At 48.2% G+C, this 16927-nt stretch overlaps 1 protein-coding gene across 2 annotated transcripts in view; it reads left to right on the top strand.

The window, feature by feature from the left end:
- Positions 1–16927, top strand: part of Rbp (RIMS binding protein) — a 375020-nt gene that overhangs the window by 158047 nt on the left and 200046 nt on the right. For both annotated transcript variants that reach the window (XM_084598275.1, XM_084598276.1), the window contains exon 4: positions 466–567. In XM_084598275.1, coding sequence (XP_084454401.1) covers positions 466–567 — 102 coding nt within the window. The remainder of the gene's footprint in view (positions 1–465; positions 568–16927) is intronic.

Raw genomic sequence — 16927 nt, 5'->3', positions numbered from 1 at the left:
CTTCGTTCTAAGGATTATTTGGTGTAGTTACTTCACTTTTGCTCCGGTTTGGCTCATCATCGTTTTTAGAGCGTTGCTTGAAGTGGAAACGTCTTATGCCCCCTTACCAAATGTTCGGGAGTAAGACTGTTTACAAGGATTCATACTGCAGCTGTAATACGTGGGGGAAAAGAGAACAGGCATTAGTAAACTTAAAAGGTGCGATTAGGCTGACTCCAATAAAGAGAGAAAAATGTCGTGACAAAGTAAACCGATACGTACGTAACAGATGCATAGCAACGAACATAACATTTCGAATATTGTGCAAACATTTTCACTTCACGCACATATTTTGATATGAATAACTGAGCCTTCCCTTTAAAGCGAACTGAATTGACATGAAAATGCAAATTAAAGTACTCGCCAGGGCCAGGATCTTTGCATAGTCTGCAGCTTCAGTCCTTAATTTGTTTCCCTTTAACGCAGAACTGCCTGCTCTACCAGAACGTTGGGGAGCTGCAGCACATGATCAAGCAGTCGGCCAAAGAAAGGTTGCAGCTGGAACGGCAGGTGGCGCACCTACACCAGGTAAGCGATCTTTGGCTCTATTCGCTGAATATAGCCTTCCTTTCTAGCGTTCTAAGCGCGCATGAATGAACTTTTGATAGCCATGGCTTGCGTCCTTGCTGCTGCCTCGTCCCTCCTCGGAGAGTTCTAAGTGCCACCTTTTCAGAGCATGTTGGGTTTGCTGCCACAGATGGCACCCGAAAGGCGCCTGCCAAAGCGCGTACCGTCGTTTTTGAAAACGAAGGTTACAGACCGCATGAATGCGTGACGTGTAAACATATTTTACTGCGCTTATGCTTATCATTCCTGGTTTTGTGCAGCGCAACTTATCAAGGACTATTTTTTTTTCTTGCCTGTGCGTTTTCTTTGCGCTACTGCCCTCGTCTGGCGGCTGCGTTTTTTTGCCAGCGGAGGAGTGCGCTGTTGTGCGGAGCGCCTTTTGACAGGGGTAGAAATGGCTATGCTCTCACTCGGCTTAAAAGCACCAGTCTTCAGGTTGCGCTCATGATAGCCAGGGTTAGTACCAACAAGAAGTGTATGCTCGAACAAGACACACTGTGCCTGGTCCAAGCATTCATGTTTAACATAATTGTATGTTCTTATCCGTATTTGCACTTCAACACGAGATACTTCAAGACATTAGACATCATGATCGAGAAACGGAGCTAGAAAGGCGCTTTGCCTGCCCTACAACACTTCTGCATAGCACCTATCGCAGTTGTGGGTGCATAATACAGCCGGAGAGCTGTTTGCTGCTCGATTGTCCACCCAAACTAATCGACTGGCAACAACCCGCATGAGCCAGGTGGTTCTTATGGACCTTAACCTATCTAGCTTGCAAGGTCTCATACGAAAACAAGCTATACTGCCTGGGTGGTCAGAGTGTTGTTTTCTAAACTATGTAAACTATGTTGTTTTCCTATTCGACAAATTTCTTTCGCCCTTGGCCTTACGGCGCATTAAGAGAATGATGACCCTGGTCATTGTTATGACGTATATCTGCGTTCATTCACATCCTGAACTGACGTAGTTAACCTTCGGACAGCGTCGTGCAGTATGTTTGTACTTCAGCATATTCCAAACATTTGTATACCAATGCATCAAGCGACATCTTCAGTACAGGCGACGAGAAGGGCTCTGTCATGAATACGCCAACATTCTAGGGTCTCTTGCGGTGTTGTCCCGATTAAAGGGGCGTGTATGGAGGCACGTGCCTCTTCATGAAGTTTGGACTGCGTGCGTTGTAAATTTACGGTGGACAGTAACACTAATTTCGCCCTATTTCCAGACAAGTTATTCGTCGCATTTCTCCCAAATTTTTTCCTGTAACTGATACCAAAAAGATCAATGTGTTGTCAAGGCAGCACAGAAATTAACATCTTGCTTACTAATTGACGTATCCTAGTTTCCTTTTGGTTGAAACCTGCATAAGAATTGTTCATGCGGTTTCGTGGTTAACATTGGGCTGTTAAAATTACGCAAAAAGCATGGCTTAATTGGTGGACGGGCGCGCTCTGTCAGGTGACTACATTTATTAAGCGTTTCACGGACCTTAAACAATCTTGATCATCTTGTCTTTGTTCTGTCATCTGACGGTCCAGTCACTAAGTCCAGTCTCCGGTTTCTCACACTTCTAAGAAATGAAGTGCTCTCGTCTGACAAGGTAATAATGGCGCTAGATATTCCTGGAACGTTGGATGACAGCTCTTCAAAAATTGAGAAGATGCACCAGGTGCGTATAGTTACGAAAGGTTCGTCACTTCCGCACTAACGTGAGTCGCCATGATGGAGTCGTTCTTTGCTGGGTGCATCATTTAGCGTGCCTTTGGCGTTGTGGCTCACAAAGGCGTTTGTTCCGTTCAGCACCACCTTGTCCACCTTAGGCGCGCCGCGACGTTCCGAGAGGGACGTCATTATGGCGTTAGGGCTAGCCGAGCAAGCGTTGTCCTGGCGTCGTTGCCGTGCTGGTCGGTTACCTTGTTCCGAGACGCTATGTAACTTAGCATCTGTTCCTCGTTCTTCATGGTCCCGCGGTGGTTGGTGGGCGAATAGGTCAGGACCCAAGCGCAGTCCTAGATGGAAACGGCCAGCCCGGCAACGATCACGTAAAGGCCCGCGCGGTTGTCGGGCATCGCTGTAAGGTTCTCGAGCGTGTGCAGCTCGGCCTCCGTACGTCCTTCCGTTGCGACGTCGCCGGGCCAGGGCGTGCCGCCTAGTTATGTATACGTAGCTTGGAAGGGCTGCGGTGGAAGGCTCAGCCGCCGCCATCATGGACGCTTCTTGTTCTTCTTCGTTAGCTTCTTTTAGCCCTGCTTCGCAAGGACACGTGAGGGCCATGTTAAGTAGAACGTGATGATGCTTGGCCACAGTGGAAACTTAGTGGCATAAACCTCAAGAACGAGAGGTTAAAGACCACTTGTGCTTTTTCCGACTGTCCGCGGTTAGAAATTGCGGCGCCTTATAACACAAAAGCGTTAGATGCGCCCAATGGATCGCCGGAATAACGAACAAGGCCAAACGCGCGCCGAGCGTCGCTGGACAAGGAGGAAAACAAAGCAAACGATGCCACCTTGTCTCCCCCTTCCCCTACTCATTGTGGCTAGGCTTCGAACGTGCGCGTTAATAAGGGAAATAAACGGATCCCTCTTAGCCCATCCTGCAAATTCTACAGCAGCTTGACGAACTTAACAGATGGAGTGGCCTTACGGATGGGGCTGCTCTGATATGCTCCGCTGCTCCATTTTCTGCTCTCCTTCCGCAAGCGAAATTCGCACTCCTCCACCGATGCAGCCGGAATGCTTGTAGCCATGGCTCGACCCTATAAGGTTTTTCTGTCTTCAATTTAATGCGAAAGAGGGTAGAACGATAGGAGTAGAATGGCTACAGAGTAAGAAAGAACTGAACATGGGTTAGCAAGCTACAAGGGGGCTGGTCTTCTTCTGCGAAATGATTGGCGTGTACACGAGCCGCTACTACAGCCTGTCCTCACGAGCTGTCAGTCAAGTAACCAATAATTAAGATAATAAGAAAAATATCTGGATCGTGTCCACGCCACGACTCGAACCTCCATCTTTCTGTCCCGCAGCAGAGCGCACAAACCACAACCCTACGCCGCGTTCTAAGTAGGTAGTGAAGGGTGACTGTTCCTGACCTACGGGGCTGGGACGGTAGGTCAACGCCGCTTGCGACGGGGGATAGCCAGCCACCGAATTTTCATCTGTTGTAAGCCGTCATTGCACCCGCCACCACTTAGGTGGTGGACGATGGCTGTTGCGGCGCGCGTCATTCTCTCTCTCTTCTTTTTCCTTCTTCTCTACTTTCTCTCTGTGCGTTGTTGCTCCACTACGGCTCCTCTTTCTCTCTTTCCACTTTCACTCCCACCTTCCTCCCTTCCCTTACGGCGCGGTTGAGGTGTCCACAGAAAACAAGTGAGACAGTTACCTCGCCTTTCCCTTCCTATAAATCAATCAATCAATTGTGGCGTCTTACCACTGCACCACCCCGTTGTGGCTGTCCCCGCCGGGGTGGTGCAGTGGTAACACGCCCGACTACTGTGCCGGAGTACCCGGGCTCGAACCCGACCTCGGCGGCTGCGTTTCGATGGAGGCGAAACGAAGAGGCGTCCGCGTGCTGTGCGATGTCAGTGCACGTTAAAGATCCCCAGTTGATCGAAATTACACCGTGGCCCTCCACTACGGCTCCTCTTTCTCTCTTTCCACTTTCACTTCCACCTTCCTCCCTTCCCTTACGGCGCGGTTGAGGTGTCCCCAGAAAACAAGTGGGGCAGTCACCGCGCTTTCCCTTCCTATATGAGCCTTCCTAATCAATAAAGGACATTCAATCGATCAATAAATCAGTTTCGTGGCTGTAGGAAGAAGGAAAAGAAAAATTGGGAGGACGCTTAAGCTTCGCCTTCAAGAGTGGAACGCGATAGCGTTATTGCACCTCGTTCGCACCGCCCACTCATTCGCTCGGTATGCTCTTGAGTGATCTAAAGAAAGGAAAGACGCTTGGTTCTACAGCCCGTGAGGGTGCACGCCGAAACGTCAGGGGCGAGTGGCGCGCCACCTGTCGGGGCAGCGCCGCACATTGCGAGGAGGGGTTCATCTGTGTTTGCCGCAAGATGGCTCTGCATGTGCGCAGAGCGCAGAAGAAATGTAGCGGAAACGTACTTCGCTACTAGTGTAACTGCGACTTCTGTAAGTATCATGCTCATAATTACCGATATGCACCGCAGTATAACGTTCTACGGCACGTTTCTAAGACAACACCGCATTCACCAGAAGCGCTTTTGTACCGCTTTCAAGCATCGAACTCGTGGCTGAGTGGTAGCGTCTCCGTCTCACTCTCCGGAGACCCTGGTTCGATTCCCACCCAGCCGATCTTGGAAGTTGCTGTTTATTTATGAAGTGCATGTTTATTTATGAAGTGCATGCCGGGATTTATCGCTCACGGCCAACGCCGCCGACGACACCGGCTTTTCTGCGACACAAGCTCCTTAACGCCACCGCGTTAAAATGTACGAGCCTGCTATTGGCTCTGTAGCTGCGCCAGCTCCGCTGCCTCGTGCGGACAGAAGAAAGACAGTACAAAAGAAAGAAAAAAGGAGAGAAAAGAAGGAAGAGGGAGGGAAAGACGCGCGCCTCAACAGCCGTCGTCCACCACCTAGGCGGCGGCGGGTGCAATGACGACCTAAAAAAGATATAAATTCGGTGGCTGGCTCGGCCCCGCCGCAAGCGGCGTTGACCTACCGTCCCAGGCCCATAGGACCAGGAACTGGCGCCCTTCACCACCTCCTACCCTCTCTATCCGCACGAGGCAGCGGAAGTCGCTCAGCTACAGAGCCAGTAGCAGGCCCGTGCATTTCCTTTCTTTTCTTCCTACAGCCACAACAACAACAACAACAAGAAAGTCCACAATTCTTCTGATCTTGTGTAAAGACGCCGGAGGGCACTGAGAAAAGGGACAACAGTGGCACAAGGAAAAAAGTCGGAAAATACAGAATGAGAAAAAGAGTACGTTAAAAAGAGAATGTATAATAAAATAAACCAAAATAAATAAAAGGTCAGGACTGAAAAGCAAAATACACTGACAAAAATAAAGTAAGTAAAGAAAAGTAAACAGTAAAGTTATAGACGTCGGGAAGCACCGAAATGCAGAATGAGCTCATAGTGGAACTGAAGCGCTTAAATGCACCATTGTATATTTTTTTTTTTTTTGCTTTCGCTTACACTCAGGGTCGCGTTTCTCCGCTAGGGAAGAATCACAGCGCTCGCATTGCGGAGCAAGTATAGGGTGCCTCGATGCTGTGCCGCAGACATCGAGGCACCCTAGAAGCAAGCTCGCCCTATAGGTTGCTTTGAAGCGTTGTTCCTCGTTGGGATCGGAAAGCAGGCAGTGAGTTTCTTCTCGGAAAAATTAGAAAAAAATTGATTAAAAGGTAAGCCGTTACAGGAACACGCCTCTGAGAAATCACATAACAACGCGAAATGATGCCCCGGATACTCCGCCTATGTCTCAAAGTGTAGGACATCATTAATAAAATAGTTGAAGGCTGTAAATGCAGCAATAACGTTCAGGACTCAAGTTTGCTTTATTTCACCTAGAGGTGGGTTGTGAATTAGAGAGTGCGTTGAGGGTTTTAAAACACGCGATGTATGCCAGCTTCTGCAGAGCCAGTAACTGCAGTCTGATAGCACAATCAGTGGTATCTGGCTTGCTCTATATATGCAATCTCTGCACAGCCCTTCAGTCTCTGGGAGGCAGTCGGTTTCTAAGACTTTTCGTGGAAAAGGAATTTATGTCGACATTTATCTGTATGTCAATATCTTGCACAAGCTTCGAAGAAACGGTGGCACAGCACGCATATTAATCGTTATCATTGCGTGCCTCCCCCCTCCGGTACATGTAATTATGTATTTAGGCGTCTAGTTTCTTCGCTTAGGGAAAGCCTTAGAGCACGATAGTGTTTGGCCGCCCAGCTGAGCTATTAGACTAAAACCGCCGGCTCAAGTTAAGCCTGATTTGACCTAGTTGAGGAGACCTTTAAGCGAGGAAACGCTGATGTAAAATTCTTAGGGGATTGCAAAATGGGGCTCGGTCAGATGAACTACGCGGCACACTAGCTGAAGGGAAGCGGCGCCGAGTGAACGGTCAGCTGAATTGGAGCAGCAATTTCATGGAGCAACCAAGGCTCGAAGAGAAGTCGTGACGCTTATTTATGGATGCAGGCTGAAGTTTTACACGGATGTCCTCAGACTCAATGGTCATTGCTGATCGTGTCTGCTAGAACAAGCGCAGTGCTTTGCTTGACAAGCCTACGAAGCACCGAAAATGCAGTCACTTCAGAGGTCTGTAAGGAAAGCTTATGAGCATTTCAGCTCTGGTTGGTTGCCATTATATGTAGCTATTGGTGCAGTACATTATGAGGCAAGTGCGTTGTCGTCTCTTGAAGTGACTGAACCTTAACCCTGTTTTCGAACTTCTGACGTTGTCGATCCTGTTTCGGCGCTGTAATTCGGTGTTGCAGCTACCAAAATTTAGCCCCGAACAACTAGCTTTACTTAACGGCTTGTTATATAAACGCTTTTGAATAGATGCATACACTGACTGAATAATATCAAGCTATGACTTAGCAAAACGTCGTTTTAGTTTATTTGTTTTGCGTCTTCATCGTCACTGCCATGCTGAAAGAGATCGCACTCCTGCAAGAATCATAACGCCTCGTACATATTATTACACGTTGATGAAAATCAAGCTGTCAGTTTATGTTATGCTTAGTGGCACGGGCAGAGGCATGTTATTTCTTAATATTTTTGAGTGGCCTCACCATAATATATCTCAGTTTTAGATAGCAAACTAACGCTGAAAGTGGTGGCCGAAAAATGCGAGTCTCTACAAATTGTAGTGATTATTTTTCACGTGCATTCTTTTCCTGTTCTTCACGAACTAGGGGCTTCGATTTATCCATGCACTTCAGCATCTATACTTCTTTCCATGTTTTTCTACTTCTCTCTCTTTCTATCTACCTCCCTTTGATGAGGCTGAGGATAGCAATAGTTAAGAAACAGTGTCTGTCACTTATAATAATCGGTGTTCTAAGTAGGTTGTTCATTTTTGTACTTATTTAAGGATCTTCGTTTATTCGTTGCAGCCGTTCTCAGACAACAGTGCCTTCCACAGAGTTTACGTTACGCGCGCACTCAGAATATTTATACATATATCAACGATGCTAGCGAAAACTGAAGTCTACGCACAGTTATAGGCTCCTTCCTCGTTTATTTCAATTATTTTGCGTCTCTTGATGTCTCTAGAGTTAAGGCGTTCTCCGCTCTAAAAGAACTTGATAGGAAGCATAGGCGAAGGCAGCAGACAGAGATATCGAACTTACAATTCCCTAGCAACACCGTTAAATCTGCGCACTTGGCTTCACCAAGCGCCTCCTGCGGACTGAGTATTCAACTAGTGTATAGTAGCATATGCCGACGCAATTCTAAGCATGCCTTAAGTACATAAAAGGCGTGAGGAGTTCCTTGAGTGTGAGCAAAGTATGTGCACCTTCTATGACACTATCGCCGTCCTAGTCATGCGCAACCTAACGAAATGACTTGTAAAACACAACTTTTCGCAAATTGAGTTTACGTGCCCGCCGCCGCTGGAAGAGCAACAGGTTGAGCGAGCGGCCGGGCTTTTAAAACGTCTCTCATTCTGCGCAGTTCTGCGGACGGAGTCACTGCAGCAGCGCACCGTCACACTAATGCGTTGCAAGCACCAGGGTTTTTCCCCTAGAATTCAAATGATCGACCTTTTTCTTTTTTCCCTCAGTCTCCCCCTTCTTTCCCCATTTCCCCAAACTCAAAGGGTGTCCATGCTCGTGTTCTCGGCGCAGCAACTCTGCAGGCGCACCGTGACACAACTTTCGCTTTCAGCGTCGGAATTCGCTCGCTTACGCTGCGCTGATCACAGGCACCCAAATGAACGCCCTCTTTCTTTTTTCGCTCCTCTACTTGAGCGCGGGCTTTTACGGGACGAGTTTGGGCCGCAAAATGAGCTGGCATAGTCCCCGAGGAACCGCGGCGAGTGAGCATACGCAACAGGAACAGGGAAAAATAATGAAATTACCACCAAAAACGTGAACAAAAGAGGGGAGAAAGAAAGCCGGTGGGCGACGACGGGTGACTACTAGTGGGTGCCGTGGCCGCCAGCTCGAGTTATAGCAAGGGAAAGGGAGGGGGAGGGTGTCCAGGACCTCGCGAGCTCACGACGCGCACTGCTCCGCGTCGTTGTAATCGATTTCCAGCGAGCGCCTGCCGGCGTCGCGCTAGGATAAAAGGGGAAAAAAGGAGAGCAGGGGGCGCTAGCGTCGAGAAGCCAGCGTCCGCCATCTTGCTTTTACGCCTCTCCTTCTCCTCGTGTTCCGCTCCTTTGACCTCCTCCTCTACCCCTTGAGGCTTCTGAGAGGCGAAGGTGTAGAGAGGAGGCCCCACCCGCCTCGCCCTCTTACAATCGAAATGAGAGCGGCGCCCCCTGTCGGCGAGAAAGGCGGTCTTTGCTGCCGCACGACACCCCGCGGCGGCGGAGCCGAACTCGCAGGCAGGCTAGGCCAGCAGGAGCTGCTGCGGCGGCGGCTTCACCGCAAGTAGGTCGCGCTAGGACTAAAAGGAAACCGACGCGCTCGCGTGCTCCGCCCGCGCTCACCGACCGACTGTTTCATCGCACCGAACTGATCAAGAAAGAAGAAAAGAAGCGGCTTTGGTCGTTTTGCGAAAAGGGAGAATTTCCGAGTGTCGAGCTAGCAGTAGAAGTGGTGGTGCCTTCATTTTTGGTCTTCCTTTCGTCTTACCTTTTCTTCCTCTTCGTGCTCCAAGTGTGCTGCTGCTGCTGCTGCTTCTTCTCCTGTGTGTGTGGTGCGCGCGCCCTCTAGTAATACCACCGTCACCGCCTTCGAGGTCTCCGTCGCCGACGATATAGTCTCTCAAGCCTTCAAAATCCCGCCGTTAACTCAACGTCTCCACGCCGGCGTGGGAGGCAGAGTTCTTCGCACCGCCGATTCCTAACCCCCGCACCGACATCGACAGTAGCCGGCCGCCTTCCGAGCGAGGAGCTTGCTGCGGTGAGTCGTTGGGAATGAATCGAGGGGGGCGCGCCTGGTTCGTGACCTCCCGGCGCGCGCAATTTCTCGCTCTAAAGAACAGTACCACTGCGCTAGACCAGAGAATGACGCCGAGTTTGGCCGAGAAGCCATACATCCTGCATGTGCTTGAAATAGCTCTCACAAGGTTGTTTTCCTAACGCGCACGCGTGCACGGCGGCGAAGCATTTACTCGCGAGGCCGGCTTCCACTTCGCGTTTCGATCCTGCAAGTAGAGCTAGGACACGAGGCCGTCACTGACGCGCTGCTGAGAGGGAATAACAATATAACATCAGTAGAAACTGAATAAAAGGTGACCGAGTTCTACAGCCTCTCTCGGCAGCTGAGCGCTTTTGTCGGCAAAAAGAAAAAAAAAAGAAACTAGAAAGACGAAGAAAAGGGATGGTTGTGTTCTCACCATACAGGCATTGTCGCTCGGTATTGCAGGCCGGCCCTGTGCTGATCGATTCAGCGAGCGACAATGCCTTGAACGTCGCGCCACGCCGGCGAGCCGAGCCTTTCTTCTTTTTCGTCTCACGTTCCCTCTATTAGGTCCTTTCGGCTCCTCTTTCATTTCGCTTACCCCTTGCTTTGACCCAGCACGCATCCTCTCTTTCTGCTCTTTTCGGCCAGGTGGGGGTAACTTCGCGGGAGGCGAGAAGGGGGACACACAAGGGGGTTTCACTGTAAAATTGAGCAAAGTTTGCTCCGTCACGCTCTCACGGGCATCGTTACGCAACGCTGACTCGCCGCACTACGTGGCCTGCTGCGGGCCCCATTATTCATTATCGCGCTGCTTCGAGCCCCGCAGCAGGGGATTCGCACGTATCCGTGGTCCCTCCGTGAAGAACCGTGGTTTGTTCAAAACCTCGACCGCTTTTCGCTTCCTGCAGAACAACGAAAAAAGCGCGTTCAAACGCTGAAGCTGCTTTCAGCGTGACGCCATAAACTGGAAACAATTACCATGCCTCCTTTCACGCGTTCATGGTAGTTGTGTTTAAAGAAGGTACCGTCTTCGCCAAAAGTAACCAGGCTGCATGTTTTGCTTGTCGCTTGTATTCTAAAGCCAAGATGGCTTCCAAGAGGATCACAACTTGTGAATAAGTGAGGGCAGGAGCTCTCCTTTACTTTGACAGATTTACAGTTTCAGAAGTGGTACGAATTCTCCACTACCTGTCCTAGAAGCGAAACCCACAGCCTGGTTACGTTTGGCAAAGACGGTACATTCCATGGGCTCAGGGGACTGCTTAGTCGATTATAATTCGAGCAGTAGTGCGAATAACCCTTTCATTCGGTTTCAGGTAGGCGCACGGAAGGTATCATTGAATTGCGGCCGCTATAGCTAGCGACCATGCTGAGGGTTCAGAAAATAAGTGACCGAGCAAGTGAAAATCAACTGAGGCAAACATACTATTTAAACCGGTGCATAAAAAAGAACGAAGAATGGTGGTATCCACTCTGTGTAGCGAGTAACAGAGTATTCCGCCAGATTTTTCATTGCGTTGTGACGGAGCTTTAGTGAAACGTTAGCGAAGCCAGTAGAAGCAGTGCAATTATTTGAACAGAGTACAAGTGTCTCTTAAACGGTCTTCAGAACATTGTCTTGGATTATCTGAATCTTCGGCTTTAAGAGGTGAATATCCCATTGGTTCAAAAATATTACGTGTATGCGCTTAAAAACGCTTGTATTTTTCGCGCCGACAATAATACAGCTTGGAGTTATACAGCTTAGGCTATAATACGAATAAACGAAAACGGAAGTTAAGAAACCTGCTTACTTTCACACGACGCAAAGCAAGGAAAGATCGGCCACCATGCCTTTGATCGTGCAACTTTTAAAAAGGCCAACAACATCAACAAAGGTAGTTGGTCACTACATGATGTCAGGAATCATCAAGCTGGAGGAGGAGGAATCAACATTTATTAAGCCCGAAATAATTCGGTGGTGCATGCTTGCACCAGACGGGGAACTGGATAATTCTGTATGCGGAGGGAAAGGCTGAACGGCTCATTCATTCCACACGACGTAGCATCTTACATGATGTTCATTTCGCCAGCTTTGGGCGTGTCTGCCTTTGATATCTTTCAGAAGCACCTTGTCCTTCATTTTTATGAATCCGTACTTGCTAACCGCCATGCTTCACTGTGCAGATTAACTTTACTGTGTTGTTGTGGAATTCTGATTGTGATGCGTTGACCTGCATCTTCCTGCAGGGAAGCTCATATACAGGGCGTCGTATTGGCTCACTCTTTGTGGCTAACCTACTTGCAACTGTATGACATTTTTTTTTTTTTTTGTGAGAACCGATTACGACGATAAGGTTTTCATCTCAAGGTTGAGTAAATCTCGGATTTTTCAGACCAAGCACCGCCGGCCTGTTGGCGCTGTTTTTAGCAGTGGATTCAAATTATAGGTGGATTGCCAAGAAAATAAAGACCTGAGGTGTTTGTAGGTAGGCAAAGAGGCAAAAGGCATGCAGCTGATCTTGGTGCCCATGTCACCTCTAGTGTAACGGATATTGAATTCACCGGCGTGCTTCAACAAGTTGAGCCGTTTGGAACGTTTTTGGTAGTACATGAAGAAGTGGCTGGAAGGGGTTGGTCAAGTGCGGTGGCGCGAAATTTAACTCGAAAACGATACACAAAGAAAGCCGCGTTTTTGCGAAGATTTCGAAGTTTCAGTTGCCGTTCGTGACGCCTTTTTGCTTCGGGTTGAAATTGTCGACCTTGTTTGAAGGCTGTATGGACGCAATTCTTCACGACGACCTTCGGTTCCTTCGACACCTGAGTGCCAATTCGGCGCTGACTAGATGGTATACAATACACATGGAGTGGGAAGCCGTGCACGCAACTATGGTGGCCTTTTGGCGAGTATATTAGTAAACCTCAACGACAATAAACATTTTACGCTTTGTACGTGATCGTGGCCAATTTAGCTGCCGTTTTTAACGCGATGGTGTTAGACTTGCTGTTACACGAGAAAGCCGCGCCGTTGTCACGCTGAATGCGGATAGATGGAACGGACCTGTGATGTCACACCCCTCACATCCAATCAAGTGCTAATGTCTTCTGTCGCGTGGCGGTTTGAGAGGTTTGACGTCATACCAAAAGTTAAATGGGCATGTACGAATAAAACAAATTATTTGCGCTGTTAAGAAATGGGTTAATAAGTGGAAAGTGTGGATCGAACTTGGGTGGGCGGCCTCTGCACCACGGAGGCGCATATGTTCAACAGCGATAAACGGAGGCACTGGGGTTGTTGTTGTTGTTGTTGTTGTTGTTGTGGCTGTAGGAAGAAAGAAAAGAAAATGCACGGGCCTGCTACTGGCTCTGCAGCTGAGCCACCTCCACTGCCGTGTGCGAACAGAAGAGAAAATAGACAAGAAAGAAAAAAAAAGAAGAGGGAGAGAAAGACGCGCGCCGCAACAACAGCCGTCGTCCACCACCACCGCAACGGTGGCGGGTGCAATGACGGCCTATAACAGATAAATATCAGTGGCAGGCTAGCCCCCGCCGCACACGGCGGTTACCTACCTGCCGCAGCCCCATCAGGGCAAGAATAGTCAGCAAAGCACCCAATGCCACTGTAATGATGGATGCGTGAGGTTTGTGCGTGTCTGGCGCCGCGCAAGCTGCGCGCCTGCGAAAGGAACGGTTGAGTATCATGAATAGTTAACATGAAAATTGACGTGTGGCAAACGGGGGTTTTACGCAGAAATGTCGCCGCACGCTATGACGTTTACATCTCATTTGAGGTTTACCAATGAGTTCTGAAATTGTTTTTTACTTTTTATTTTGTTCTCCACTCTCGTGGCTTTTTAATAAAATTTCGCCCGATCAAATGAATTTACAAACTTGTCTTTTGGACGGCCACAAGGAGCATGTGAGAGGCTTACATCGTGCAGCTTGCTTGTGTGCTTATCGTTATTTTCTTTTTACTTTATAATATATTTCTATTTATTAAAACCGTAACAAGTTTGCCTTAATATCTACTCTGTTAGCACTCTATTCTTTCATTCACCGGCTAATGAACCGCGGAGCAGCAGTGGCGGAGATTGATCTAAAAAAGGAATTACAAATTATGTTGGAAACCTAAACCGAACCATAATAAGCACCGCAAAGGTACAAAGTGAAGGAAAGCATAATTATGGAGGAACTGTAACCCCGGAGAGAAAAGAAAGCACCCTATAGACAAAGCCAAGGTCACCATTCCTGTAGAGAGGAGAATCAAAGCGGCGGAGTCACGTGCTGATGTTTGTTGCTGCTGTTTTTAACCATACGATGGCTTCAGAGAAAAGAAGAAAAATAGCTGCGAGTGGAAAAGAGCTCTGGAAGTTTTTAAAGAGGAAGTAGGAAATTACGAAAGCACTTCGAATGCGCACCTTGATACTCTAAAGCTGATTAATGCGGGGTCGCTGCCACGATAGCATTTGTGAACGACGGATTGTGTAGCATACTTGAGATGCTTACAACATGCGAAGGCTTGTCTACCCCTTCCTTCGGCTCAGTTATGGACTTCCTGTGGTGACCGTGGCGTGAGAATGTTGGTTTATTTGTCTATGCTAAATAATATAGGTACCACATAGCATAACGCAGCTGAGAAAGCTAAAATGTTTTCCGGTTAGCTTCTTGCGAGATAACCTCGGCCTAGCTACGGTTTAGAGCGGAATTAGCATTCACATTGGACCATCGTTTCTCCTTTTCCTTGTTCAGCTGGGCTATGTAGTGACGGGGCCAAGGGAGCCATCTCGTGCCTATCTCACTAGTCTTCATAGCATATGCTTTGTCAGTCACGCGTCTGTACAGCGGGTCACTTGTGGCACTCACGAGCTCCAAATCTTTTTAGCTTAAGGAAGATATTTGCCATCGCTTTTCAAGTAATTTTAGTCTAGCATGTCACAAGTGCTGCACCTTGCGTCTGAAACGCCAAAGCATATACGGCCTGAAGAATGTCGACCAAAGCTGTGCATACAGGATTGTGTCCCTTAACCTCTCTACGTGTCGATAAAAGTGGAGAAGGCAGTGGCACAAACGGGAGCAGCGACCTGCAGCGGATTTGCGCAACCAGTCTCCTTGAACTCTGGGTTAAGATGTGTTTCGGTTGCCTTCTCTCCAAGTGCATGACCTATAACCAATTCCAACCGTTAAGGACTAGCGCTTTGTGTTCTACTCGAGAAGCCAATATTCCTCGGAAGAGGTCCTTCAATAGGTTATATAATTTCGGTGCCTCGGGTTGCTGAGGGCAGCGAGAGAAAATGAGATAGGTGCCGCATATCTTCGACGGTCCCCAGCTCGTCACTCAAAAGGCCTTGAGACAACACATTCCAAGTCCGACCGGCCTGCTATGTAAACTTCGAAAGCGTAATTATATTTGTGCAAACGTAATTATATTTGTGCACGATGTTGCCTGAGGTCAAGTTCCTGCTGGAGCACGTTTCGCTCCACCGTGTGTTGCGCAAGTGTAAAAAAACAAAAACAAAAATACATTGCCACGACGAAAGTCGGGCCAGAGACGCGAACTCCGAAAGCCACGAATTTTCCCCCACGAGGGTCCTGGCATTTTAGCTTATCCTCCGAGTCAAAAATGAAGACCTTTGTTAAAATAAGGGGGTCCCAGTCCTCGAGAAACAAGTAAGTGTGCGCCCCGTTTTAGTTTAGAGATTGTCGACCCAATAAATGGAGCGACTTAGTTGCCAAACGGGGCCTATTAATTGCGTATTTATTTATTTATCAGGGGCAGCGCTCAGTAAAATGAAGGACAAAGAGAACGGCCGTGCGTTGCAGAATTAATTGCTTCTCTAATAAGCCAACTGCCGCCTATTGTACTCTGAAAAGCTCACAACGCGATATTTGCGCTACTATGTTCTTGGACAGAGCATTGTCTGCTAACGAGTGCACATTTTAGCTCGTACATAATTTTGAAGCCTTTGAAGCCTTGTTGCTACAGCACTACTCTGCGTCGGACCAATGGTGACGCTCAAAGCGAAATGCAAAAAGAAATAATAACTCTTCCCCTGCTACACGCGCATAATAGGAATCAACAGCAATTAAATGATTAATGTATGGCACCGATATACCATATATATGAAGGTGAAGACTGGTTGAAAACAGCTGAAACCTTTAGCGCTGAAATCGCATGTATGTGTTACGACAGCAAGGCATTTCGCGCTCGTCGTCTGTACATTTCGATGGAATGCATATGTGTGTCATATTTTCGCCTTTTATTTATGTGCCAGTGATCCTAGCGCGTAGAATAATTGGCGTTAGTCCCGTGTGTATATGCAACCTCTTCTTCAGCCCTTTGTGTAGCGCGCTAATTGTGAGCTCTTTAAATCATCCAGAAATTTTTAATACCACCCGCGTCTATTCTGGAAGTCTCAGACTAGACGCGGAGATGTAGATGAACAAAAGTTAGTCCTACACCTGGCGGAGGAGGCTTACTCCAAGACCTCCTCTGCGGCCACGGCGCAGGAGAGCCGGTAGGGAGGCCCTCCCCCTGGCTGAGCCCCTGCCCCAAGGTCCATGTCGCTGTAAATAAAGTCTTCTCACTCACTATCACTCACTCACTCACTCACTCACTCACTCACTCACTCACTCACTCACTCACTCACTCACTCACTCACTCACTCACTCACTCACTCACTCACTCACTCACTCACTCACTCACTCACTCACTCACTCACTCACTCACTCACTCACTCACTCACTCACTCACTCACTCACTCACTCACTCACTCACTCACTCACTCACTCACTCACTCACTCACTCACTCACTCACTCACTCACTCACTCACTCACTCACTCACTCACTCACTCACTCACCATCCGCGTCCATCGTATATTTTGTAGGCGTTAAATCTTCCGGTCGTACCATTCTTCTCTATAACGAGGATTCTAGGGCTTGTGTGCTTAATTTCTACAACCGGGGTAACTGTGAACTTGTATAAATAGCTGTAGTCAGACTAGCGCAGGCGAATTCCTTAACGGGAAGTGAATATGCAATAAGGGACTAATTTGCTTTGCACTGAAATGCAGCCACGCAGCGTTGTAGCTGCATGGCTACAGAAAAAAGTTGCGTTGCTAATGCTAATTGTTTAATAATTCTCTAACAATTAGAATCGATTTTGTGCGCTCTTACTTTTGCGCGGTATGAGCAACAAATTGTTTTTGGGGCCTGAAGAAAAGGGATTTCGGTTCTTCCTCGGTGAAAGTATATCGTACTACTGGGAACAAAAGTTCCCAAGACACGA

This window comes from Amblyomma maculatum, chromosome 3 (assembly GCF_055883805.1).
Source record: "Amblyomma maculatum isolate TAMU_Amacu chromosome 3, ASM5588380v1, whole genome shotgun sequence".
In the NCBI taxonomy this organism is placed as follows: Eukaryota; Metazoa; Arthropoda; class Arachnida; order Ixodida; family Ixodidae; genus Amblyomma; species Amblyomma maculatum.
Note: the sequence above shows the minus strand (reverse complement) of the source record. Positions and strands in the feature narration are given on the sequence as shown.